Genomic DNA, 25,963 nt, shown 5'->3' with positions numbered 1-25,963 from the left:
AGAACCACAGAAGCTGGGAGGCCGGAGGGTGGCGGGCAGGGCAGCTGCCGGGGCCCGGCCACGTCCGTCCCAGAGCCCAGGGCGCTCCCGTCGGCCGGGTGCCGGGCACAGGTGTGGCAACACGCGCGCGCCGCCGCCAGGCCCCCGCACCGTGTCACCGCCGTGTCTCCGCTGTGCCCCTCCAGGGCCCTCCTGCGTCCCCATCTGGCTTTCCTCAGCAGCCACAGTCCCTGCACTGCAGCGCGGCGCCCTCCCCACGGGGAACGGGAAGCGCGGCGCCCTCCCCACGGGGACGGGAATGCCCCTCCTCGGGAGCCAGGCCGCCTGACCCATCTGTCCGCAGAGGCTGGCACTCGGCAGAGCGGGCCCGAGGCTGGACTCTGCCCCTGGGCAGCTGTGGGTGCCGGCGAGGCCCTGGGGGCCCCCAGCCTCGGTCTCGTCTCCGATGGCAACAGTAATGCTGGCTTGGGGGGGACTGCGAGGGGCCCAGGAAGCACTGGGTGTGGAGGCCGCTGGTGCCCTGTCTGCCCGGGACTCAGCCTCTCGGCCCCCGGCCGGGCAGGTGGGCTCTGCGAGGCTGTGTTCTGAGGCTGGGCTGCTTCTTCGCTGCACCATGCTCTCCCCACATGGGGGCGGGGGACAGGCTCCCCTGACAAGCCTTCCCTGTCCCCCTGGAACCCCAGGCACCCAGACACTGCAACCCCCAGGTCGCTGGTCAGGGTGGGGGCGTCCAGGCCTCTCTGTGGCTGGCGCTGGGGTGGGGTGGGGGGTGCTGTCACCTCCGTGAGTTGCTGAGACAGAGAGGACACACAAATCTCTCCTCCCCTGACTGGAGTGAGCCTGCTCTCTGCTCTTTCTGTCTTCACAGCGTTTAGGGCCAGCTCCCCCACAGGCCCTGCGTGGGACGACAGCCCCCAGGAGGAGGGGGACCTGGCCCCAGCTGACAGCGGCAGCGGGCAGGCCCCAGGCTTGCTGGCCTCCTGGCTACATGCCTGCCGCAGGCCTTGTGCTCTCTGGGGAGTGGGTATCATGGTTTCAGTAAGATGTCTTTCGGGTTTTGGGGTGGATGTTCCTTCCACAGCCACCGGAGGGGAAGCCTGCTGTGCACACTGCGCATCTGACACCTGGCCACCCGCAAACCTAACTTACATTTGGCGGAGAGGTTGTAGCCTCCGAGGGGCGTGGGGTGGCCCTCCACAGCATCGAAGCCCGAGGACACCAGCACCACATCTGGGGCAAACTCGCTGGCGATCGGCATGACCACAGTCCTGCAGGGGGCAGATTGGGAGACGCCGCGTCAGCCCAGGGCAACCACCGTCGCCGGCTGCTGGGGCTTCTGGGGCACTGCCCAGCACTGGGGACCTGGGGCCGGGTGCCTGAGCTGGTGACGGTGTCCCAGAGCCCCTGCGCTGGGCTTCCACAACCCCAGCCCGAGGCCACGCCGTCAGCTGCGATGGACCAAATGACCTGCTGCTGGGGTGCAGGAGGGACGTGTAAGGTTAATTAGAAAGAAATTCAACACTTAGGATCCCTAAAGGGAAAACCAATGCTCCAGTTTAAGAGAACCAACTGGTTAGAAGTATAAACAGACACTGAGGAGGTCAGGGGCTAAGTTACATTTGGGAAACAAGGCAAGAAAAGTTGGGGGAAGCTCTTGTTAACTGCCTCAGGAGCTCACAGCCTGAGTGTATGGCTCAGCCTGGAAATCTCGCTTCCTGCTGAGACCGGGAAGACTCCCATCCAGTCCAACATCTGGCCCGGAGCCAGCCTCATGGGCCTGAAAATTACCCCGACTTTCTGTCTTCCTCCTGCCCGGCTCCTCACCTCTGAGACTCACCTCGCCCCCACCAGGTCTTCAGAAGATTGCATGAGGGGGCTCAGTGTGCTAGGCATGACCAATGGTCCCCATCCCTCACGGAATGGGCCCCAGAGGGCACCATGGGCACGGGCCGGGCCCCAGGAAGCACATGGGCACGGGGCGGGCCCCAAGGAGCACCATGGACACCGGCCGGGCCACAGGGAGCACCGTGGCCACGGGCGGGGCCCCAGGGAGCACCGTGGCCACGGGCCAGGCCACAGGGAGGATCATGGCCACAGAGCACCCCCTACAATCCCACAGGCTCTCATCAGGATGACATGAAATCACCACTTACGACAGCAAAGTCAGCTCTGGAAGATGACAACTTTGGTCAAAGAAACAGAATCCGTTCAGTTCAGTTCAGTTAGTTGCTCAGTCGTGTCCGACTCTTTGGGACCCCATGGACTGCAGCAGGCCAGGCCTCCCTGTCCGTCACCAACTCCCAGAGTTTACCCAAACCCATGTCCGTAAGAAACAGAATGCTCAGCATTAAATACTTCTCCATCTAGGAACTATCCTGGGTCGCAGTCCTGTTGAGAGGTCCCTCTGATCGCAGGTGGGGGCGGCTGAGAACCCCGGAGAGCCACACACAGGTGAAGACCTGGTCCCTCCTCTGCAGGGTCCGCGGTGAGGAGCTAGGAGGCCCGGCCGGACTCCTGCGACCACACACGGCCCGGGGGGCTTCCCAAGGGATGTCCACCTGCGACGGGTCAGGTGCTGGGAGCATCTACCACCAAGACTCACCGCCTTCACCCTGGCCCTTGGTCCACCAGGAAACCCCCTTCTGGAACCAGGGAGTCACAGGCTAGGTGGGCCTTTCAGCAGCTCGCAGCTTCTATTCTTTCCTCTGAGGCTGTGCCCAGTTCAGTTTACTCCTGAACAGCCTCTGCAGAGCCGAAGGAAGTGCTCTCAAGGACTCAGGCTCTGGGCCTCGGGGGCCACCCCTCAGAGCCCAGCAACACTGCGTGTGGATCAGACCAGGGGCTGAGAGCATTCCTGCCGAGGGCCAGGGAGCAGACACTTCCATCTTTGGGCCACTTGACTTAAAAAACACAAGGTGGGACTTGGTCCCTGGGCTGCTGTCGACCAGCCCTGCCCCAGGCTTCTGCCATTCCGACTCTGCTGAAGTTGCTCCACGCGTGACGCCAGCCCCAGCTCTGAATGCTTCTCGGCGCCAGTGGAACGAGAGCTCACAGGAACTGGAGACGCGACGTTGAGAGAGCACAGCCTCTTTTTCTGGCTGCACCACATGGCATGTGGGATCTCAGTTCCCCGACGAGGGGTCAGACGGGTGTCCGCTGCACTGGAAGCGCAGAGCCTTAACTGCTGGATGCCAGGGAAGTCTATAAGCCCGGTCTTCTAAACACAACACAGGCATCAGAGCAGGCCCTGGGGCTTGTGTGGAAATTCCTGGTCCAGGCTGGTGGGAGGGGGCCCGCCTCAGAATCCAGGAAGAGCCGTCTGCTCTCCCTCCACGCCCGGCAGCTGTCCGTCCCCACAAAGGCACAGGCCACCCTTCCCCACTTTGAGCACCCGGCGGGCCCCTCTGCACGAGCCCTCATCATTCCAGCGAGGCTGGTTTTCAATTATTTTTAATGAAGTTCTTGTCACATAAACTTTGTCTTTGGGCGGGAGACCGGCTTCAGCCGCAATCTTGGTAGGGATTTTAAAGCCGGCACGGTGTTCCAATGAAAACCACAGACGTTTCAAGCAGACGCTGGCTCATTCAGAGAGCTCCAGCAGACGTTTTGAAGCAAGTGCATGTGGGCGCTCTGCTGCTCTGCTTTGAAGTATCGCGGAGCGATTTCATTTCTAATCCCCCCACAAAATTAAAAAAAAACAGCCCTGTGAAAATCATCATTAAAGGAGGTGAATACCGAGAGGGTCCCTGGTGTCTCTGCTTGGTGTGTGGCTTTGCTCCAAAGCCAATCATAACAAGTTGTAAAGCACGGCTGATCCCACGTGTTGGTGTGTGGGTGAGTGGTGTGTGCGTGCGTGTGTGCAGGGTCTGGGGAGGGGGGTTGGCACACCGTCCAGGCGGGAGTCTGAGCACCTGGGAAAGCGGATGTCCGTGTGCACACCCTACTTTCCTCTTCCTGACTGGGACAGTTGACACTGTAATCCCGAATGCTTGCTACAGTAAGAAAATCTGCAATGGTGCTGTTTGCCCGGCGTGTGCTGAGTGGGTGTGCAGCACACATTTTTAGTGTGCCCTAAGCCCCGAGAAACGTCGTCTCCCCTTGACTCGGCTTCCTCGTGGGTAGGAGAGGGCTGGGTGCGTCACTACTGACTGTCTGCCAGCCTGCCTTCTGGACCTCCCAGCATCACCCTGCCCGGGACCCTGGTGCCAGAAGCAAGCTGCCAGCCCATGACCAGTTAACAGGTGCTGCAAAGAAACTGGGAAACTGCCTGACATTTTATTTCTAGGATGAAGTTTTAATGAGCAGTTTAGTCTGAAAATAACAAGATCTAAATATCCGTTGAAGGCCTTCCCTCAAACCTTAGAGTCCAAGCTCTAAGGTGAGTGGGTCTAGGAGTCCTTGGCGACCTTCGGGGGGACAACCGAGGATAGCATTGAGGGCCAGGAGCCTCCCAGGGCAGCAGACTACCAATCGTCCGCTTTCAGGGAGGAGACCCTGAGAGAGGAGGAGGCCAGGTGCTGCTCTGGATGTGGGAAAGCTGGGGGGAGATGGCAACAGGGACAAGCGGCGGAGGTCCTGGGGCCTCTGCACCCCGGGGGGTGGGATGCAAACGCGCAAACCACCCGCGTAGCTGAGCTCCTGGCCTGTGACCTAGCCCGGCGCCTCCACCCTGGACACACGCTCTGCCCCTCCATCCTTTACCCCTTTACCCCTCCATCCTTTGCTCGCTGGACAGTCCATACCTGCAGCCTGGTTTCCACGGGGAAAAGCCAGGCTGGGGGCCAGGGCTCGGCAGGCTGGACAACAGGGTGGACGTCGCTGACGGGCTTGTTCCTGCTCGGGCCAGCCTGGTGGCTCCACGAAGGCGGCAGTGCCCGGGGATGCTACAGGGCCCCTACAGCCCCCAGAATCATGTCTTATTAGCTGCACTGTAGCCTCGCACGGCCAGACTCTGCTGTGCCAACATGCCAATCCCAACCCACAGTGAAATCTCAGTGCACGAGCTGATTCAACAGCTGGCTCCAACTTCTAAAAAAGAAATGACTTCTCGATACACCACCCAACTGGGGCCCGCACAAATCCACCAGACTGGCGGTCAACGCCAGCTAGGGGTAGACGACTTGGTGGCCAGTGGGCTGCGGCGCTGTGTTCGGTGGCTGTGCCCACTGGTTCTAGGGCCTTGGCTAGAACCAGGGTTTTGGCGGCTACGCTGCCCCTGGCTCCCTTCTGACCCTCTGAAGGCCCTGGAAGCACTGTCACGTAAGCTGGGCCCCGGAGCCTTCGCCCCACAGGCTTCCTTGTTCACGCTCACGCCCGTGTTTCTGCTGGCTCCACAGTTCATGTCTCCAGCCAGGAGAGCGCTCACTGGCTGGAGGCACCAGGCAGAGGACGCTGACTGTGGCTGAGCCCCGAATCCAGGCCCGGTTTTATAAGAGGTTGCTGTTAGGAGCCCGACAGCATGATTTCAGTGACGGTGCTTTGATCATCAAAAACTTCCTTTCGTTTATACTCTGCGAGGGGAGGTATGTGCCCTTTGGGATCTGGAATTCTGTACACCTGCCCAGGGGGGCCTGGCCTCTGAGCCCCTGCCCTGGGGGTTCCGGCCTCTGAGTCCCCCTGCTTTGGGGGCCCGGCCTCTGAGCCCCTGCTTTGGGGGCCCACATCCTCTTGAAACCCCGCCCCCTCCACCAGGACCGCAGGCCAGGGGCCCAGCACCTGCTATCAAGTACCCAAGCTCTGCTGAGAGTCGGGACGGGAAGCAAGACAGGGATGACGGGAATGTGACTGCCTGGGCCGGGCCCCTCAGCAGTGATGCCGTGGCCTCGGCCAGGCTGAAAGCCGCCGAAGGCCGCCCCTGCTGCCGTCTCCCCACACCGGCCCCGCCCCCGACCGGAGCTGTGTCCCTGAGGCTTGGCCTCTTCGCTCTCTGCTCGGCAGCCTCCATCTGCCAAGGTGTGGACGTCCCTCCTCCCCACCCCCGGCAGGCTCCTGGGCAGCGGGCGGGCACCTCACCCCACTCCCGGCCCTGCGCTCTGGGCCCCGCCCGTCAGCCCCCAGGAAGCCTTGTGCTTGAAAGCTCCGTGACCGGCCGTGGGTGCGTCCCCCGCCCCGACACCACGAGGCCCCCACCCGAGGGCAGGAGCACGCCGCATGCCATCGGCACAGGCCCGCCTCACCCGGGGCCCTGCCACCCACGAGGACAGGCGCGTGCAACCCCCACCTGTACACAGGCGCAGCAACCGTGGGCTAAACGCTGCATCGCTCAACTCCGAGGTTTTACTTCTATCTTCTGCTTCTAAGACCACTGCAGTAGAAATGTCCTCGGATAAACGCTCTGCCGAGAAGACCTAGATGCCCCTGAAGAGCTACAGTGGCCGCCAGAGGGGTCCAGGTGGGTGTGTTCTTGGCCCCCGGGGGCTGGGCCCTCAGGGACAGTCTCCCCGGAGCAGGCACACTATCGTGAACACAGCCAGCGCCCCGGACTGGAGGTTCACACGTGTTTCAGAGAGTCAAGTTTTATGTACAGTTTAGCTCAACAACAACCAACCAGTGTTTTTAAGAAAGAAAAACGTGGGAGAAACAAAAGCCCCTCAACCTTCCTGCAGGGCTTCAAAGGCTGGGTAAATGAAATGAACCTGCCCAGCTGCTCAGAAGAGAGGCCAACCTCACTCAGAGAGAGGTGAAGGCTTGCACTTGCAAGCAGGCAGTTTCATCAGCATCTCTGATAGCTTTTATAACATGGCCTTTCCCTCGACACGGCGCTCTGAGAGCAGAAGCAGTCCCGGCTCCACCATCCCTGAGCACCTTTAGAACATGGCCTTTAAACCCACACCAGGCTCTGGGAGCATGAGCAGTCCCGGCTCCACCATCTCCGGGATGGTCTGGCTCCACCATCCCTGAGCACCTTTAGATCACGGCCTGTACCCCATACTGGGCTCTGAAAGCAGGAGCAGTCCTGGCTCTATCATCTTAGGGATGGTCTGGCTCCACCATCCCTGAGCACCTTTGTAACAGGCCTTTCTCCCCACACAGTGCTCTGAGGGCAGCGGCAGTCCCGGCCCCTGCACCCCGCGCTGCCAGGCGGCAGGGAAGTGAGGGGTTAAGAAAAGTACACCAGCATCTCCTGGCCCGGAGGCCTCCGCTCGCTGCTCAGCAGACTTCAAAGCTGCTGGCCTGGCTGGTTTGAATTAAGGTCCCCTTTTCTCCCAGAGTCTCAGGCCCAGGAGAAAGTGCCGCTGCCTCTGGCTTTCATTAGGGGCAATTTTCTTATCTCTTCTTCATCTCGGGCTTGATCTCCTGAAATGCAACGAGGCAGGCGAGGGTCTCAGCAGAAGGTGCCGCCTGGAAGGCATGGGGCGAGCGTCGTCCGGGCCCCCGGGGAGCGGGCAGAGGAGGGGAAATGGCTTCTGACCCTCCTTCCCCACTCCGATCGATGCCCAGGGAACCATAAATTGTAAACTTCAAAGTGCTATTTTACATTAAAATCAATAAAAGAAAAAAACCCTGAAACAATTTTCCTTTTCAAAGAGGCCATTTGAGCTTTAAAAAGTTCACTTGATAGGGCATCACCATGTACACACTTGGCAGAAGATTAAAAACGGGACATCAACAGCAGCTAGGGGTGAGGGGTCTGTCGTAACGCTGGCGGGCGGGGAGGGGGCGACCCCCAGGACCCGCCTCCTGCCCGCTTTCCCACCTCATCAGCATGCCCAGCATCCCGAGACAGCCCTGGAGGCCGGTTCAGTCGGAACCCGGTCCGAAGGAAGAGGGAACCGCCATTTTTATCACTTTAAACCTGACTGAGCAACTTCCCTTTCACTTTTCACTTTCATGCATTGGAGAAGGAAATGGCAACCCACTCCAGTGTTCTTGCCTGGAGAATCCCGGGGATGAGGGAGCCTGGTGGGCTGCCATCTATGGGGTCACACAGAATCGGACATGACTGAAGTGACTTAGCAGCAGCAGTAGCAACCTGTAGTTTAAAGACAGCCTCCACCAGAATTCAGCCATGCTGGGTCCCCTGAGGCATCAGAGGTCACTGGGCTGTATTCATGCCTCTCAGGGCTGAGTCCAGACACTTTTCTTCCCCAAGAAGCCCCTGAGGAGGGCTAGTTCTCGGGGTGGGGCATGACAAAATGTAGGTGGCTGGAGGGCATCCAGGGGCGGGTGGCGATGGCCTCCACAGTGAAGGCCAGTTTTGATTTCCTGAAGCTGACATTTAACTGTGTACGTGAGCAGTTTTCAGATGTGGTGTCTGTTTGGGGGGAGTCCTTCTCCCCTAAGTAAGGAGGGGGACAATGTCACGACTGCATTACATCTTACCAAGAGGGAGAGGAAACAACAGCATTAAGCCACTGAGATCGGAGGAGAGAGTGGTCCGGGTGGGCCTTCTGAGGAGGCGATGGGGTCCTGTCTGAACCGGCCGCTCTCACTGTCTGCACAGCTCATTGTCTGAGCCGCTGTTTGACGGGAACTGAGTGGCAGGAGACGGGGCCTCACGCCGGGGGAGCCACGCTTGGGGCCTGGCCTTTGCATCGCCAGACCCAGACAGCCGCCCCTGAGGCTGGGGCACAGACGCTGCGAGAGGCCGTGTGACCCCTAAGGCCACCCCACCCAGAGCCCAGCCCAGGGCAGGCGGCAGGGAGGGCCCTCGGTCAAGCTCTGACGGCCTGGCCTTCGCAAGGATCCCAGCTGCAGGCGCGACACAGCCGTGCTCACACCCACGCGTGCCGCCACGTACATGCTCATGTGCACAGGCACGCACGTGCACACACACACAGAGGTGGGGCACACCCACACACAGATACAGGCACATCACACACCCACACACACACAGATACAGGCACATCACACACCCACACACACACAGATACAGGCACATATCACACACACAGATACAGGCACATCACACACACATACACACACACACAAACACACACAGATACAGGCACATCTCACACACACACAGACACAGGCACATCTCACACACACACACAGACACAGGCACATCACACACACCCACACACAGATACAGGCACATCACACACCCACACACACACAGATACAGGCACATATCACACACAGAGACACAGGCACATCACACACACATACACAAACACACACACACAGACACAGGCACATCACACACCCACACACACACAGATACAGGCACATCACACACACATACACACACACACACACACAGATACAGGCACATCTCACACCCACACACACACAGATACAGGCACAAATCACACACACAGATACAGGCACATCACACACCCACACACACACAGATACAGGCACATATCACACACACAGAGATACAGGCACATCACACACACATACACACACACACAAACACACACAGATACAGGCACATCTCACACACACACAGACACAGATACAGGCACATCTCACACACACACACACACAGATACAGGCACAAATCACACACACAGATACAGGCACATCACACACACATACACACACACACACAGATACAGGCACATATCACACACACAGATACAGGCACATCACACACCCACACACACACAGATACAGGCACATATCACACACACAGAGATACAGGCACATCACACACACATACACACACACACAAACACACACAGATACAGGCACATCTCACACACACACAGACACAGATACAGGCACATCTCACACACACACACACACAGATACAGGCACGCCTCACACACACACACAGAGACACAGATGCAGGCACATCTCACACACACACAGATACAGGCACATCACACACACAGATACAGGCACACCTCACACACACACACGGAGACACAGATACAGGCACATCTCACACACACACACACACAGAGATACAGGCACATCACACACACACACAGATACAGGCACATCACACACACACACAGATACAGGCACATCACACACACACACAGATACAGGCACGTCACACACACACACACAGATACACGCACACCTCACACACACACAGATACAGGCACGTCACACACACACAGATACAGGCACATCACACACACACAGATACAGGCACACCTCACACACACACAGATACAGGCACATCACACACACACACAGATACAGGCACATCACACACCCACAGATACACACACATCACACACACACACAGATACAGGCACATCTCACACACACAGAGATATACGCACCTCACACACACACACAGATACACGCACATCACACACACACAGATACACGCACATCACACACACACACAGATACAGGCACACCTCACACACACACACAGATACAGGTACATCTCACACACACACACAGATACAGGCACATCACACACACACAGAGATACAGGCACACCTCACACACACACACACACAGATACAGGCACATCTCACACACACAGAGATACAGGCACATCACACACACACACACACACAGATACAGGCACATCACACACAGATACACACACAGATACAGGCACATCACACACACACACAGATACACGCACATCACACTCTCACACACACAGATACAGGCACATCACTCACACACACACACAGATGCAGGCACATCTCACACACACACACAGATACAGGCACATCACACACACACACACACACACACACACACACACACACACACGTGCCCGCAGGCAGGAAGACCAGAGCACGCACTCAAGAGGAAGGGAGGAGAGTCACTGGGAAACTTGATGGGCTCCAAAGCCCGGTGCAGAGGCCGTGTCTCAAACAAAGATGGAAGGTCTGTTGGGCCTTGCTACTGATCAGAGCGCTCCTCCTTCCCAGGGGCCCTGGACGCACACTTGCCAGGGGCTGCCCCCCGCCCCCCGCCGCTCGCCCCCCAGGCATCGCTCCGACTGCAACAGGAGGAGGCAACCAGTGCTGCCAGCCCTAGGGGTCCCTTCAGTGTGGCCCAGGTCGAAGCAGAAATCGCGGCTCGATGACAAAAGCAAAGACGGTTTTACGAATTGCCTTGTACCCGACTCGCCCAGCCCAGCCTAACACATCGGAACCGGAGTGACTAGGGGAGTCACCTCCCAATTTTTAAGTCAGCAGAAGAGGGATGCTCACTTCTGTTTCCCACCATCTCACAGAAGGTTTTTTGAGAGAATTAGGAGATCAGGAGCCTTTTCAGACCGCAGCACCTGATTCTCATTAACCTCATGCTTTCTGACACCTTCCCCCAGCCTCCCTCACTTTCTTACTATCAAGATCCCAGATAGAGCCCTGGTTTCCACATGACGCACACGACGGGAACCCTGCAGACGGAAGGTGAGAAACAGTCTTGGGGATGCCACCTCTGGCCTGAAGAGCAGACTGAGAAGCCTCGGGGTTCGTCCCCCAAAACGCAGAGACAGCAGGACTGGTCCCCGCGGTGCCAGCACAAAGCAGTGCCCGGGGACGGAGCGGGGGTGCTCACAAGGGAAGGTGAAGGTCAGAGGAGAACGGTGAAGCCCGCAGGAGCTGGGCCCCCGCGGGGGGTTCCCAATTGCTCCCTAAGTGCCCCACGGGGCAGAAGCCAGGACCCTCACCTGAAGGCCGCCAGGTACTCTGCGTCTCCCATGGGGGGGTCCAGGCCGCCGGTGAAAGCCATGTTGACGTTGAAGCCCACGCCAGCGCCCGTGCCCACCTGCAGAGAGGAGAGACACGCATGCCATGACCCGACCTGGGCAGCCCTTGGGGTGTGCCCCTCAGCCACCCACCCGCCCCCAACACACTGCCTTTCAGGATGGGGAGTTTTCAGAGGCAGGAACCCTGTTCCCCTGCACGTGCAGAGTGTGGGGGCCGCGCACCCTGCCTGAGGGAGGGGCCACACCATGAAGGGCTGCGGGGACCGCTGCGAGCTGGCGGTCTGCCCCGACATCCCTTCTAGGACGAGACCCCGAAGTGGGCAGGCCCGTCTCCTTGGACAGGATTCCCCACTGTCGGGCTTCTCCGCTTAGAGCAGGGACCTTCGCTGGAGTCTCGGGGGTCACTTGGGAGCTCACCATGGGCACTCGACTGGCGAGAGGGCCGCTGCCCTGGACATATGTGGTGACTGTGCAGAAGCCTCTCCTGAGGGCGAGGGCGCCTGCGCTCACCGGCCCAAGCCCTCGGCCCGCTCAGGCTAGAACCAGCGTTCCCAGGATGTCATCGGCACACGGACCAGACGTGGCCACGGGGGCACACGTGAGGGATCCGGGCTGATGGCGCCCCCACTCAGGCTGGGCCCCCCTGCTCACGGGCTGCGCCCGTGGACGGGGCCCCGCTCACCTCGTCGGGTGCGCCGCTGCCTGGGAAGAAGTTGCCGTCGTCGTAGCGGTGCAGGGAGATGTAGAGCACGCGGGGGTCGCTGTAGAAGGCCTGCTGGGTCCCGTTCCCGTGGTGCACGTCCTGTGGGGCGGGGGGTGCTCAGCGCCGGCGCCCTCCCGTGAGGCCAGCACCTCCTGCCAGCGGGGATGAGCCCCCCCCCGGCTCGGGGCCCTCAGGGCACGGCCTGTGGCAGGTTTGCAGGGTGTCTCGCTGCCCCGGGGGCTGCCGTTTCCAGGCAGGGTCATTTGATCAGTGTCTTGCCCCAACCCCGGGGGTCAGGGGCTGGTAGGGGGGAGCTTGGCAGCACTGTCACTGCTGGAGTAAACGTCGTTCCCGCCAGCCTGTGGCTCCCACGGCTGCTCACTTGGGAGGGCAGGCTCAGGGCCAGCTCTGCCAGGGGCTGAGAGCTGGGGGCAGACCCGGGACACCAGGGGTGCCAGACCCCGAGTGGGGTGACAAGCCACACGAGTGGGGGTGGCTGGCGGCCAGTGCGTGAGCTGCGGGCTACAGACCAGCCGCGGTTTTCAGCCCAGGAACTGCTGAGAATCTGCGCATGAATGCTGTCTGAGCTCACTGGAGAAAACGCAGGACAGCTGGAAGTGGGGGACCAGCCGGATTCCACCGAGGCCTGAGGGTGAGGGCGGGGGAGGTGCCACCCGCCGCCATCTGCGGCCACAGCAGAGCTTCCCGCACAGCCCTGGATGGCAGCCGGCGAGTGCCCGCCTTCTCCAGGGGCTTCACGCCCCCAGCATCTCTGACTGCTCCCCATGGGGGGCTGACGAGGGGCTCCCTGGGCTGAACAGAGCAGGCACTGGGCGTGTGAGGACCAGGGTCAGCAGCCGATGCCCTGCAGCCCCGGCACCAAGGACCTCTGACCAGCACCCGCTGCCCGGAGCTCGGGGTGTCCCGGGCTGTGTTCTGGTTTAACTTTTCCCAAACCCAGGAGGAACTCTGCAGCATAAAGGGTAATCCCGCCCGAGGTACCTGATTTTTTTAAGCTAAAATAATTGTGAAATGGATCATAAAATCCAAAGGGAGTTTTCTCCCCTCCCCTTGCCATCTATGGCTTGAAAAGCAGTAATAAAGTGAACGCCTTGAGTGCCCGCCTCCTACTTCTGGAATTCAGTTATCCTACAGCGCTGTTCATAGCCTGTGCCCTTTCAGGCAGGGCACTGTCAGAAGTGGCCCGTCACGTGGGAAAATGGGACAGGGGGTTAAACTGGTAAAGACCCAGTCACCCGGCAGAAGCAGGAGTGACAGGGAGGCAGGGTGGCTGGGCTGGCTGGGGCAGGGTGGCCAGGCCCCCGTCAGTGCCAAGGGCCCACGAGCCCCACCCGCCCCCCACCCTCCTACAAGGTTTGGCAAGACCACTCTCCAGCTGCTGCCCTCAACCACCGGCCTGTCTCCGGACACTTCAGAACCATGGTCACTGATAGGACGGGCTGGTAGGAGCTGGCACACTCCTCAGGTTTGGGGTTTTACTTTCTGCATCTTTGAGGGAGTTTCCACAAAGTGCAGGTCCACAAATCCAGTCGTCAGCGGAGGTGGGAAAGTCTGCCTCCCCTCTGTCTGCTGGAGGGGGGGGTGGGGTAGGGACGAGCTGGCAGCGCCCCACGCCCCCCAACTCACCCAGTCTACCACGAGGGTCTTGCTCACGCTCAGCCTTTGCTGGAGAAGCTTGGCAGCGATGGCCACGGAGTTGAAGTAGCAGAACCCCCTGCAGGGGAGAATCAGGAGAAACGGAGAGAAAACGTGGGCTCTGATTAGTTTGTACACAGTTTGCACGAGAACACTCGAGAATCCCAGGGATCTAAGAAGTCTGGTGAAGCACGGCTTCTGATGACGCGATCTGGACACCTTAACTGACGCTGATCATGGAGACACACGCACGCACACGCATGCACACGCACACGCACACGCACGCACGCACATGCACACGCACACACGCACGCACGCACACACGCACGCACGCACGCACGCACAGACCCTGCACACAGCCCGTCCACGCTCTCAGGGTGACAGAGTCCATTTCACTTCGTGTCCTGGGACACCTCCTGGGGCATACACTGACCAGCCTCCCAAGAGGCACGAAGGCCCACGGAACACAGAAGTTGCTATTTTACTTGCTCCCCGCTTATCTTTCCGTGTTCTAGGATGAATACAGTGATTCTAGAGAGGCTTCGAGAGGACGGGAAAAACAAGCTCAGAAAGTGAGGCGAGTAAAAATGAAAATCTCCTAAACCTGAACTGCCACAGAAGCTGAGAAGCCTGGGTGGGCTTGTTTTGGGGGTGCAGGCTGGCTGTCTGGAAGGGGTACCAAGCACTCATAGCCTCTCCTGCCTTGCTGGCCTCTGGGACCCCCAAGAGAGCCTTCAGGGGCAAGACTCTTCCAGGCTCCATCCGGGTCCCCCTGAGCCCAGTCTCTAGAACATGTGACAAGCCAGACTCAGATTAGAAAGGTGACCTCAGAGCAGATACCCAGTCGGTCAGCACCCGCTGCTGGGCCACGTGGACTGTCCTGGGCCAGGGAGGGATGCACGCGGGTGACGACAGTTCCCTCCACAGCAAGGGCCCTTACTGTAGCCGGGTCCCGACGACCCCACTGGGGTCAAGGTGGCTCCCTGCCTGAGTGCTTCCTGCTTCTCCCCGCGGCTGTCTGCACGTGTGTGCCTCACCAGCTGACAGGCTGGCACTCAGCCTTCCAGGCTCTGCCCGTTGCCTCATCCTGATGACCCCAACCCTGAGTCTTCTGTCTCAGGCCCCGGGTAGAAGCCCCATATGGCACTCGCTGAGGGTTTTCTGTGTCTACTTTGGGCACAACTTGTGGGGTCAAGTCCTGTGACTCCTGCAGGGGGCTTCTCCTAGACAGGGATGGACCCTGAGTCCACATGCCACCCCCTGCCACCTCCCCGCTCCACAACCCCAAACACAGGCTGGACAGCTGACCACTGTGGTCGTGGCCTGGCGACTTGAGCCTCATGGTACCAGAGCATGAGCAGGTCGGCTGGAAGGCCACATGTGAGCAGGCCCGAGAAGAAGGACGCGCCCCCTGACCTCCTCCTGGGGCAGCTGGCGTTCCCTTTCCTGGGCTGGTTCCTGGGCTAGACAAGGAGGCGGCACCTCTGGACTCACTTCTGCACCCTCGGCCTCCCCTCTGTGCCCCCCGCCACCCCACCCCGCCTCTTTCCAGAGTCACGGTCAACTCCAGCTGCACATCCTGCTGGCCTGGCACACGGGAGGGGTGTGAGACAGTCGTGTCCCCTGCCCGTGAGTGACCACATGTCCACTTACATGGGCGTGCTCTCCTCTGCGTGGTGTCCTGGAGGGCGGACCACAGCAAAGCCGTTCTAGGCACGACACCAGCGGGGAGAGATGGACAGAAGATTGGTTTCAGGTCAGTGAGAAAAAGATCACAGGCTGCCCTTGAGCACAGGCAGAGTCTGCATGGTTTCCAGCTGCCCCCGGGCGCAGACGCGGGCAGGACCCAGGGCTCCCTGTGAGTGGTTCGGAGACACCCAGGTCCCTTCTGTGAGGCCTGCTGTCATCACAGATCACGGAGACAAAAGGTCAACTCACTCCTGACTTTCTATCCATAACAGTCTTCTGGCCAGGCTGTGGGCTGCCGAGCGGGGGAGTCTAGGAAGGAGGGGAAGGGGTGGCTGTGGCCCTGTTCTGATTATAACCATCAGGAAGTAACTGGATGGGAATGCTGGAGCAGATGAATCTGACGGGACTTGGCTGCACCCTGGCTGGGCTGTAATGTCAGCTTCCCTGCTGTCTCTGTGGCTCAGCTCCCCGGGGAATGGGTAGTGCAAAAAAAGGGCCACTATCGCCTGTGAGCAAAGTCGACAGGCTGGAGAAGAGCTGCAGGCTGCCCCCTCCAGGCCCCGAAATCACTCAGGCTCTAAAAGGACCATCTGCAAACCATCCTGCAGCCACCGTAATAAAGACGGCTTAGACCAGCACGCCCGGTCTCGCCAGCCCAGGAAGCTGTGTGGTCAAGGTCTGCAACGGAGGCCCCAGGGCCGTGGACCACGCTGGCCAGGCGTGGGAAGTGTGTCCAGCCTGCTGCGGAGACTGGGCTGGGGGCACACTTGGTGCGAGCCCCCTCAGCACCACCCAGCCATCTCCCTGTCCCTGGACAGGACCTCACACCCCGGGCCTCTCCAGTACCCCCACGGCTCTGTGCCCGCTCCCGTGTAGCTGAGAGCTGACCGGCGGCAGGGGCGGTGGTAGGGGGAGCACACAGGTTCTCAGAGGAACAGCACCTCTGTGCCAGCGTCCCGAGGAAGCAGTGAAACTTATCAACGTCATTAAACCTGGACGTCTCTTTAACACCCGTGCAGAGAGATAGGGGGTGTGTAACCAGCCCGACAGGGCTGTCATCTTGGGGAGAGCGAGACTGTGGTCAGCGTGGGATCTGAGCTTCCTGGTGAAAATGAGAGCTTTGGAAAACCAGCTCTTGCCTGTGCGGAGGAGACCCTCCTGGCGAGATGGGAGGTGACAGGCACGGTTCCCAGGGTGTGGGCTGCAGTGAACACTGCCTAGTAAGAGGCGACTGAAGGGTCTGGGGCCCTCCGTGACCTCTCATCTCCAGAAAACCAAGCACCGTGCAAAGTCAGGATAAACGACGCACTTGGCGTGCAGGGCCCCTCATGAAGCAGGAGGACAGAGGCCGCTGGTGTGTTTCAGGGTCTGCACAGCAACATGTCTTCAGGACAGCGCCCCTCGCTGAACTGGGGTGTAGGGTCAGAGACACAGACCTGCAGCCCCCTGAGGAGCCCCCTCCCCTTGCCCTGCACTAGGCCAGGCTGCACTGCCTTCGCGTGCTTCAACAAAGGCTGCGTGCCGCCAGCCACAGATGCAGAAGCGGGTGTGACGATCCCGGCTGAGCCACGAAGCCAGATGTACTATTATTTTTAAATTAACAAATATTTACAAGGCTTCCTTTTTCAATCTCTGATGACTAGTCAGATGTGGATGACACAACTCCTACAGACAAAAGCTCTCCTGGTCTTTCAGCCACCGTGAGAGGGCGGGGCTCCAAGATCGGCCTCGCTGAGAACTGCTGCGTGGCTGTGTGTATTCCAAGGGGCAGGGTCCCCTGCGGGTCAACGGCGGGGACAGACCTGGGCGCCCCGCCCCCCTCGCAGCTGCCTGGTGCCCTGCAGAAGCGGGGAGCAGAGGCGGCCGGCTGCCCCCTCCCCGGGCACTCTCCCCCCAACCCCAAGCTCCTGCTGCGGGTCCTCACTGACCTTCAGCTCCCCTGTGGCCACCTTGAAGACCAGCTCCACCACACAGCCCACAGCCAGGCGGGCAGCCCCCGACGAGTGCACCTCATTCCATATGGTATCACTGTCCACCTGTGGAGAGAGTGCGCCTGCGGTGAGCCCAGTGCCCTGAGGGCCACACTGCCCCCGCCCTGCCGGGTCCCCTGTGCTCTGCCTCTGAAACTGGAGGGTCTCGTCTCTCCCTGACTAATTATAGAACGCGGCTCACATTCCAGCTTACTTTTTTTTGAAGACACGCCAAAAAATACTGAACAGGAAAAGAATGGTAAATGCACCCAAAATAGCACACCTGCGTTCTCACTGCTTTCTGAGGTGTCATTTCTTTCCTCAGTGACTCCAAGTTACTCCAAGCTAAGAGTCGTGATGTCAAGGTTACCTAGCTCCCCCAACCTCTTTTTTCAAACTGCAACTGCAGCTGAGTTACACTCACAGTCAGCAAAAGCAAATGTTAAGAAGGGTTAGGATTAGCTGTTTGCTGTTCAGTCGTGTTTGACTCTTATGGACTGCAGCACGCCAGGCTCCTCTCTCCATGGGATTTCCCAGGCAAGAAGAGCAGGTTGCCATTTCCTTCTCCAAGGAATCTTCCCAACCCGGGGATCGAACCTGTATCTCCTGCTTTGCTGGTGGTTCAAACGGTAAAGAAATTCGTCTGCAATGTGGGAGACTGGGGTTTGATCCCTGGGTTGGGAAGATCCCCAACCCAGTCTCTGGGAAGGCCGGCTCTCATGTCGATTTTATTGAACTGATTCTTGAGCTGAAATAACTGGTCCCCAATATTCTAGTTGAGAGGCTACTGCAATGAATAACAGCACACCATTATTTAGAACAGAAGCCTGTCTTTGAACGTTGAATATTAATGCCGTGGAGACCGGACTAAGTGCAGAGCGTTCTTCTGACATTTGGAAGCTATTTAAAGAACACAGCGGTTTGGTCATTGAAAAGAAGAACCCGCACGGAATAACGCTCTTCAGGAAATAGCTCGAACCGCTCGTAAATGTATTTTAAATCATCTTGCTTTGAAGATGAAGCCTCAAGACTTCATTGAAAGAAACCCATCCATCCCACGTAATGATCATGGCCTGGGCGCCGACCCTGGCGGGGGCGGGGTGCCAGACCCTCACCTGCAGCTCAGCCCGTGTCTGGGCCCTGAGTGTTCAGGGCTTGGAAGGGGTTGCTGTGGGCAGCAGGTTCTTACGGACCCTGCAGACTCCACTCCAGGTGGACAGGCTTGTCACTCAGGCTTCCCAGAGCCCTCTCTAGGAAGGGCATGGGAGTCCCAGGCGTGTGCTTCAGTCCGTAAGAGTACCATCCCTGATACTCAGGGGTGGTTTGGGCAAAAAAATTACTCAGATTCTTTCTCCTCCAAATGCAATAAATTGGGCTTTTGGCTAAGTAACCAGAGCCAGGGGGGAAGATGGACCGACTCTCCGCATTGAGTGAAGGGTCTTCGTGCTCTGCTCTTGTCTCGAGGGTCCAGAAGCTCCCATAGGTAACACTGTGTCCAGGGTAAGGGACAGACCCCCAGCCCCACTGCAAGACCCGAGGCTGCCACTGCCGCCCGAGAAACTGAAGGTGATCTGCACTGCCTCGGGGCCTCCAGCTGCTGGCCAGCAGCTCCCCGTGGTTCCACTTGGATGGAGGGTTTGGAGCCCTGAGTTCCAGGACGAGGCTCTAGGGAGGGCGCTGGAAGGGCGACACCACAGAGGCGACCCCACTCGGGGTGACCGCCATACACGGGAGTGGTGGAGGCGGGGGAAACAGGGCCCACCGCCCGATTCCTCCACAGTTCCCCACAGCGAAGGTGGATGGGAGGACAGCTGGGGAGACCTCACACGGAGGTTTCAAACGGACCCTTTGGGTAGCCCTTCTGGGTGGGCTGCGGGCCCCCAGGGCCTGCGAGGGGCTGCCCCCTTGAGCCATGGCAGGGCTGGAAGGGAAATGCAAAAATCGGGAGGAGAGCAAAGCAGAAGTTGCTGTTACCTTGGTTTGGGGGAAAAAGTGTAAAACCAGAAAAGCCTGCATTGCACAACCTGGATGTTCACTTGAGCGACCTTTCCTTCCGTGTCTCCACAGCTGACCCACACCCTCCCAGCCACATCTGGGTCCCTGGGGTCTCCACAGCCACCTCGACACCCCGGGGGCTGGCCCTGTGGTCTGGAAGGAGACACTGAGGCCCAGGAGGGCTGTAGCTGCACCAGCGGCGTAGCGAGGCGCCGCTGAGCCTGGCAGGAGGACGGGCACCTCGACCCTCTGCCCGACTATTTGTGTCAATCGCTCAGTTGTGTCTGACTCTGTGCGACCCCTGTAGCCCGCCAGGCTCCTCTGTCCATGGGATTCCCCAGGCAAGAATCCTGGAGTGGGTTGCCATGCCCTCCTCCAGGGGATCTTCCTGACCTAAAGATAGAAGCTGGGTCTCCTGCATTGCAGGCGGATTCTTTACTATCTGAGCCACTAGGGAAGCCCTCTTGTTAGGAGTAATTACAGCAAACAGTTGGGAGTGAACAGTCCCTTTGGACACTGCACGGCTCACACTCCCCCGATTACTCTGACTGACGGACTCCCCTCTTGACCTGGCTCCTCTTGGTAAGACTCTACAGGTCTCCGTGCTCCTGAGCGTTTCTGTGCCCAGACGTGGAGGTGGATGCCATAGCCTGCCGTGGTGGGGTGGGACCTGGACTTCACACTGGGGAGGGGTCGCCTGGCTCAAGGCCCCAGGCCCCAGGCCCCATTTCGCTTTCGTCTGTGGATTATAAATCCTGCCTTGCGCGGAGCGGCTGCAGGGCACTGCAGATCCAAACCTTTTCAAGTCTGGCCAAAAATTTGCCCCGAATTAAGAGATTGCAGCCTATTTACAATACAAAATACAATAACTCTAGGAGGGCCTGGTGGTGGTATGAATAAATGCCGTTTATTCTCTTTCTGACGGGATAATTTTCAAAGCAGCAATTTTTGTAAAGACTCAGGAAGAAAACAATTTTGTTTCATTTCCATAACAGAATCCAGACCTGGGCTCCGCTGTGCGATCTGTCATTACACGGACCTTTAACCGCTGCGCAGTTCCAGCCAGGACGCCTTTGCATCCACTGCAGCCTCTGGCCTCTCTGGAACCAGGACCAGCCGTGGAGCTCCACGGCCAGCAGGCTGGCTGGGAGGGGGCTGCTCTGACCCCCGAACCCAGCACACTCGCCTTGCCTGCACCCTTCCTCATCCAAAGGCCGGCAGGTTGGGGGGCAGACCCCCCTGGATGAAGGAGAAGCTCTGGCTTTGCTGGGGGTCAGCTGGGGGCCCAGACGGGTTCAGCACCCCTGCCACAGGCAGGGAGAGCCCCGGTGAAACAGAGCCTAGTTCTCCCGTGTCTGCCCCCGCACCTCTGCTCAAGGGCTCGACCCAAGGGGCGCGGCTCTGCCCGCCTCTCATGGCCCATAAATCTCGTGCCCACAGTCAGAGCGGCATTGGGGGCTTCGGGCTGGAGCTCGGCTCTGGGATCGGGATCGACACGCTCCCATGTGGCGATGGGATTCGCGAGCTGAGCCGGACCAGGGGGCACCGTGGCTGGGCGGGTCAGATGAGACGGGCCGCACACCAGATCCCGTTTCCTGAAGCCAGCCCGGCTGCCAGACGGCCTTCCCTGGAGTATGGTGCCCCAGACCCACCATCAAAACCCTCACAGGCTCACGGGGCCTTTGAAGCCTCACGTGTGCGCGGTGGGGCGATCCGCCCTGTGGACCCTGTTTATGGAAAACACCTGGCAGCAATTACCTGCTCTTCGGAGAGTGGGGCGGCGGTTTCTGTGACCACCGGACCCCGAGAACAAACAGGACGTTATTTACACATTAAAGAAACACTTACCCCGACACCACCGCAGGGCAGCCTGACGAACACGGACGTTAATGAGCCTGCGGGGAGAAGAGCGCCCGGGTCAGGTGGCAGGGTCGCCAGGCACTAGTAGGGACGCAATGTGTCCACCGAGGGGGCACGTGCGGCTGCCAGGGCGACACCTGGCTAGCAGAGGGTCCTGGGCTGAGCGGGCCCAGCCCCGGGGAGAGACCCCGCCTTCCCCAGGGCACCAGCTGCTCCTCAAGGGGCGGGGAGCCCCGTGGGGAACCTGGCGGGGAACCATCTGAGCGGCAGCGTCCAGAGCTCCCGCCGCGGACACGCACTCTCAGCCCTGAGCTCTGGCTGCTGCCCTCCCCAGCAGTGAGCAGGAGACTTGGGGTTGTCGCTGCCCCCCGCCCCGTCCTGGGGTAGCCCTTTAGATGTGGAATGCGAGTCACGGCAGGGTCCCCTCCCTATGCAGGAGTGTTCCAGATTCACCGGGATGTGCCCAGCTAAGAAGCCACACAGCCGTGGGGCTGGCCATCCAGGAAGGCCTGCGCAGGGTCCATGAGGCTCAGACTGTCCCCGCCCAGGGACAAGGCCAGGGACCGTCTTCCTCCTCGGTTTGAACCGCGTGCAGGACAACAACCAGCCTAGAAGGCGCCCCTTCTCCAAAGGGAGGCAAGGCCTGTGCCCACCTCATCCGGGCTCCTGGCCGGGACCATGCTGGGGACCCTCCCTGCCCCTCGAGACGGTGGACCTGTCCTGCCTGTACGCACTGCTCTCCTCCAGGTCAGGGCCTCCCCCATCGCCTGCCACTGCGGCTCTGGACTGCAGTTCCCAAACTGCCCGTTGTCAGAGCCACACGGCCTCCAGCCCCCTTCCCTGTGAGGCCGCGGGCATGGCTGCGTCTCCTACTGCACCCGTGAGCCTCAGCCACCAGACCAGGCTCCCTCCCCAGCTCGCTGCCGTGAGAAGGCGGTGATCAGGCAGCTCCCTCCAGGGTCTGCTGCTGACATCAGTGTGGCCAAGCCATGTCACCGCCCCATACTAACCACACACGTCTCTTTGCACATGGCTTAGAAATGTGCGGATTCAACTGAAAGTGGCAGGGAGATCACAGGGCAGTGTTGGGGCACCGTTACCATCATCAGAGGTCACCAGTCACCACCAGGTCGGGATACTCAGAAAGATGTCCTGATGTCAGGACAGTCACCAGACATGTAAACAGGTCTCAGGCAGTGAGACTATCTGCCCGGGCATCCTCACGGCCATGTGGGCGCACGTCACAACACAGTCATGGCCAAGCAAGCACACGTCACAACACAGAGCTCGGTAGAGAAAGAGGAAACAGAACGGGCTGTACTGTCATTAATGCAAATGGAACACACACAACACGTGTGTGACGATACCCTTGGCTCATAAAAGAAACACTAACAGCTGCCGAGGACAGGGGTTGGGGTCTGAGATGATGGAGGAACACTTCAACAAAGACACCACAGCAGCAGAGGGGCTTCCAGGGAGGACGATACTGGATGTACTGAGGAGGGCCCCCATGGGGGCGGGCCTGGCTCGGCGGGCGGGAAGCGACAGCTCCCGGCTCACCGCCCCGCCCCGTTTACTCTTCCCCAGTGACCCCTGTTCTGGCATCTCTCTCATTTCTGATCACCTGCCTTAAACTTTGGAACGAGTTTGAAAACCTCATCCATCCTCCTGGTGGGGGACCTGAGTCCACCTGCACCCCAGCATGGGGCCCAGTCCCCCATCACCCCGTCTCCTGTCCCTCAAGTGTCACATGCCTGGCGGGTGGGCAAAAGGGGTGGGCTGACCAAGAGGGTGGACGTGGAGCGTCAGGGTGAGCTGGGAAGACCCGCGCTGGTCAGAGAAGGACGTGAGTGGGCTTGGAGGCTGCGGGGTGTGCTCAGGGGTAGTCCGACCACTCTCTGGCCTGAGGCCCTGCAGAAGCGGGGGTCACTGGGACTGCAGCCCAGCGCTGTCATGGGACCCACGGGCAGCCCCACCGGTGCTGGAGAGCGTTCCAGGAGCGGGGCTCCCTGCGGGAAGGAGCTGAGCTGCCCCTAGGATCCGGGGCCAGGCTGCAGACCTTGCACTTGGCCGGCTCCAGGCCTCCCTCCGTGGCCTCTGACGGTCCCCTAGCTGCACCGTCCTTGTCTTTGGGGGCTCCTTCTCACCAAGCCCCACTCAGCCACAGGCCAGGCCCTCTCCTCTGGGCCCCCCACTGGTGCCGTCTCATTTCTAGACGTTTCGGCTCGTACCCTTGCCACTTCCAGTGCGACAGGCTGGCTTCTGGGCTCCTCGGTGTCCCCTGTCCTCCCCTTCCTAGGAGTGGCCAGCTTGGACCACCCTGCCCTCCCCTCTCCCCAGTGACTCTGGGTGTGGGGCCTGGACACTCCCGACACCCCCTCCCAAGCTCAGAGGACAGAGACGTGCTTCGGGGGCCAAGTGGAGGATGCTGTCCACACTGAAGAGTCTGTGTCCAGTCTGCAGACTGGGACCGCACAGGGCCTCAGCCAAGGAGAGGGAACAGCAGAGTGCCCCTCCATGGCGATCAGGGCCCTGCCCAGCTTTGGGCCGAGTGAACCTGCACGGCTCCTTCTGGTTTCTTGTGTGGTATCCTAAACCATGTGGTCGAGCTTTGGAAAACTCAGCGGGGTAGCATTCACCCTCCAGGGCTGGCCTCTGTGATTGGTCCAGCTTCAGTGTACGTGTCCCTGGATTCACAAGTCGAACTTTGACCCTAGTGTGACGCTGGGAGGTGGGGCCTTTGGCAGCGGCTCTAAGCTGTGGAGCCCGCAGGAGTGGGGTCAGTGCTCTTCATAAAAAGAGAGCTCCCCACCCCTCCCACCATGAGGCGGCATCGGCTGTGAACCAGGCAGAGGCCCTTACCCACCATGCTGGCACCCTGAACACACAAGTCCAGTCCTGGGGCAAGGGGCACGTCTGGACAACGTGCCTGAGCCTGGCTGGCTGGAGACTTCAGACTGGAAAGAGCCTTCCTCAGAGCTGGCCAAGCCTTGCCCTGCAGCTGTGGCCTGACTTCGTCCTGGCTCCCAGCAGCCCTGGTCCTCTTCCTGGGAGGCAGCAGCATGCTTGCGTCTGGCCCCCATGCTCTGAGACTTTCCAGGGTGCTCGCTGCAGGGTCCTCCCGCCCTGGGACCCTCGAGTGGCCCCCCAGTGCTTGCCATTCCTCTCCACGTCCTCCGGAAGCTCTCGGGCCCACGTGCTAGGGACGCTCCTTGGATTTCTTCTCTTCTCTGGCTTCCTGGTGTTCAGCCCTGGTCAAGTTCCTCGACTCCCTGTCCTGTCCAGCCCAGAACTCAATTTCTGAGTCCATGTTTCACATTACTCCCCCAGAATGTTTTTGTCTTTCTCCTGTTCTCTTGTCTTGGCTCGCATTCTGTGGACATGTTGCCTCCCCTCTAACGATTCTTAGGCCAGTCTTGGCTTCTGTGGCAACTCCTAGAAGTCTGGCCTCCGAGTGGTGAGCACCTTCCTAGGTGCCTGCAACCCCTGACCTTCTGCTCTGGCTGAGGGTGAGGGTGTGAAGCTGGTGGAAGGTCCAGGGACACGGCGGGCTCAGGCACCGTCATCACCACTGTCAAGGATCTCAAGGCACTATGTGTTGGGGTGCCCCACTGTCAGCTCCCTCTGGGCAGACGGACCCTGAAGGAGGTCCCCCATCTCTGCCGGGGGGGTAAAGGTCAGCATGCCGGGAGCCCAGGATGAAGGGAGGGCCGGCGGCCTCACCTCCTCTGGGCCTGAGTCTGTCCCAGTCCAGGGGCCCCCTGCCTGTCTGTCTGGGGCTACAGGGCTGCCAAGGGGACGTGATGGAGATCTCTCAGGCCCTGTGGCCTGCTCCCCTAAGTCCTGCCTGCCTGCACCTCAGGGCCAGGGTCTCTACAGTCCCTGTCACTTGGCTGACAGCGGGCGGAGGTGGGGGCGTCTGTCCCTGGGGCCAGCTCTGGACCCACTTCCTGGCACGTGCGGCCCAGCTCCGCGCCTCAAGCCCCTTCCCGTCTCCTACGTGTGGTGGATTCTGACGTCTAAAAGCCCAGTCACTGCACACAGTCCCCTGCCCAGACCCGAGCACACTTCCTATTGTACCCACCTCCAGCTATGTGCTTTCCAAGCACTCAGCACCTACAAGGTGCCCAGCAGGAAAGATGCGAACCCAGGTGCATGAGGGGGTGAAGGGGCCCATGGGCACACGGGGAGGTGGTGGGGCCGCACTGCAGGGTCCCCGGGGAGGGGGATGACACCTATGCAGTGAGGGCCAGGCACAAGGCCAACCCTCTCCACGTCCACCCTGGAAATGAGAGCAAACAGGGCACGGCCCATCTCCCCCAACCCCAGCAGGACCCGAGAGTCTGGTTCTGGGACCCTCTCTGCCTGCCTTGGCTCAAGGGAGATGAGGGGCGTCTCGCCCCAGGGGGCTGGGACAGGTAGAGAAACCCAGGTTGGCGACTGTCCTGGCTCAAGATGATTAGGAAGTGGTAGTGGTGGTAGCGGGCGGAAACTGTCCAGGAAGTG

The 25,963-nt window shown here is 59.8% G+C and overlaps 1 protein-coding gene across 3 annotated transcripts in view; it reads right to left on the bottom strand.

The window, feature by feature from the left end:
* Nucleotides 1-25,963, bottom strand: part of HDAC4 (histone deacetylase 4) — a 293,330-nt gene that overhangs the window by 16,023 nt on the left and 251,344 nt on the right. For all 3 annotated transcript variants that reach the window (XM_018040130.1, XM_018040141.1, XM_018040136.1), the window contains exons 17-23: nt 21,446-21,492; nt 17,561-17,668; nt 15,597-15,652; nt 13,935-14,022; nt 12,267-12,386; nt 11,546-11,643; nt 1,150-1,268 (exon numbers count right to left, since the gene is read on the bottom strand). In XM_018040130.1, coding sequence (XP_017895619.1) covers nt 1,150-1,268; nt 11,546-11,643; nt 12,267-12,386; nt 13,935-14,022; nt 15,597-15,652; nt 17,561-17,668; nt 21,446-21,492 — 636 coding nt within the window. The remainder of the gene's footprint in view (nt 1-1,149; nt 1,269-11,545; nt 11,644-12,266; nt 12,387-13,934; nt 14,023-15,596; nt 15,653-17,560; nt 17,669-21,445; nt 21,493-25,963) is intronic.

Source organism: Capra hircus, chromosome 3, assembly GCF_001704415.2.
Source record: "Capra hircus breed San Clemente chromosome 3, ASM170441v1, whole genome shotgun sequence".
NCBI classification, from domain to species: Eukaryota; Metazoa; Chordata; class Mammalia; order Artiodactyla; family Bovidae; genus Capra; species Capra hircus.
The sequence above is the reverse complement of the archived record's forward strand: the minus strand, read 5'-3'. Positions and strand labels throughout refer to the sequence as shown.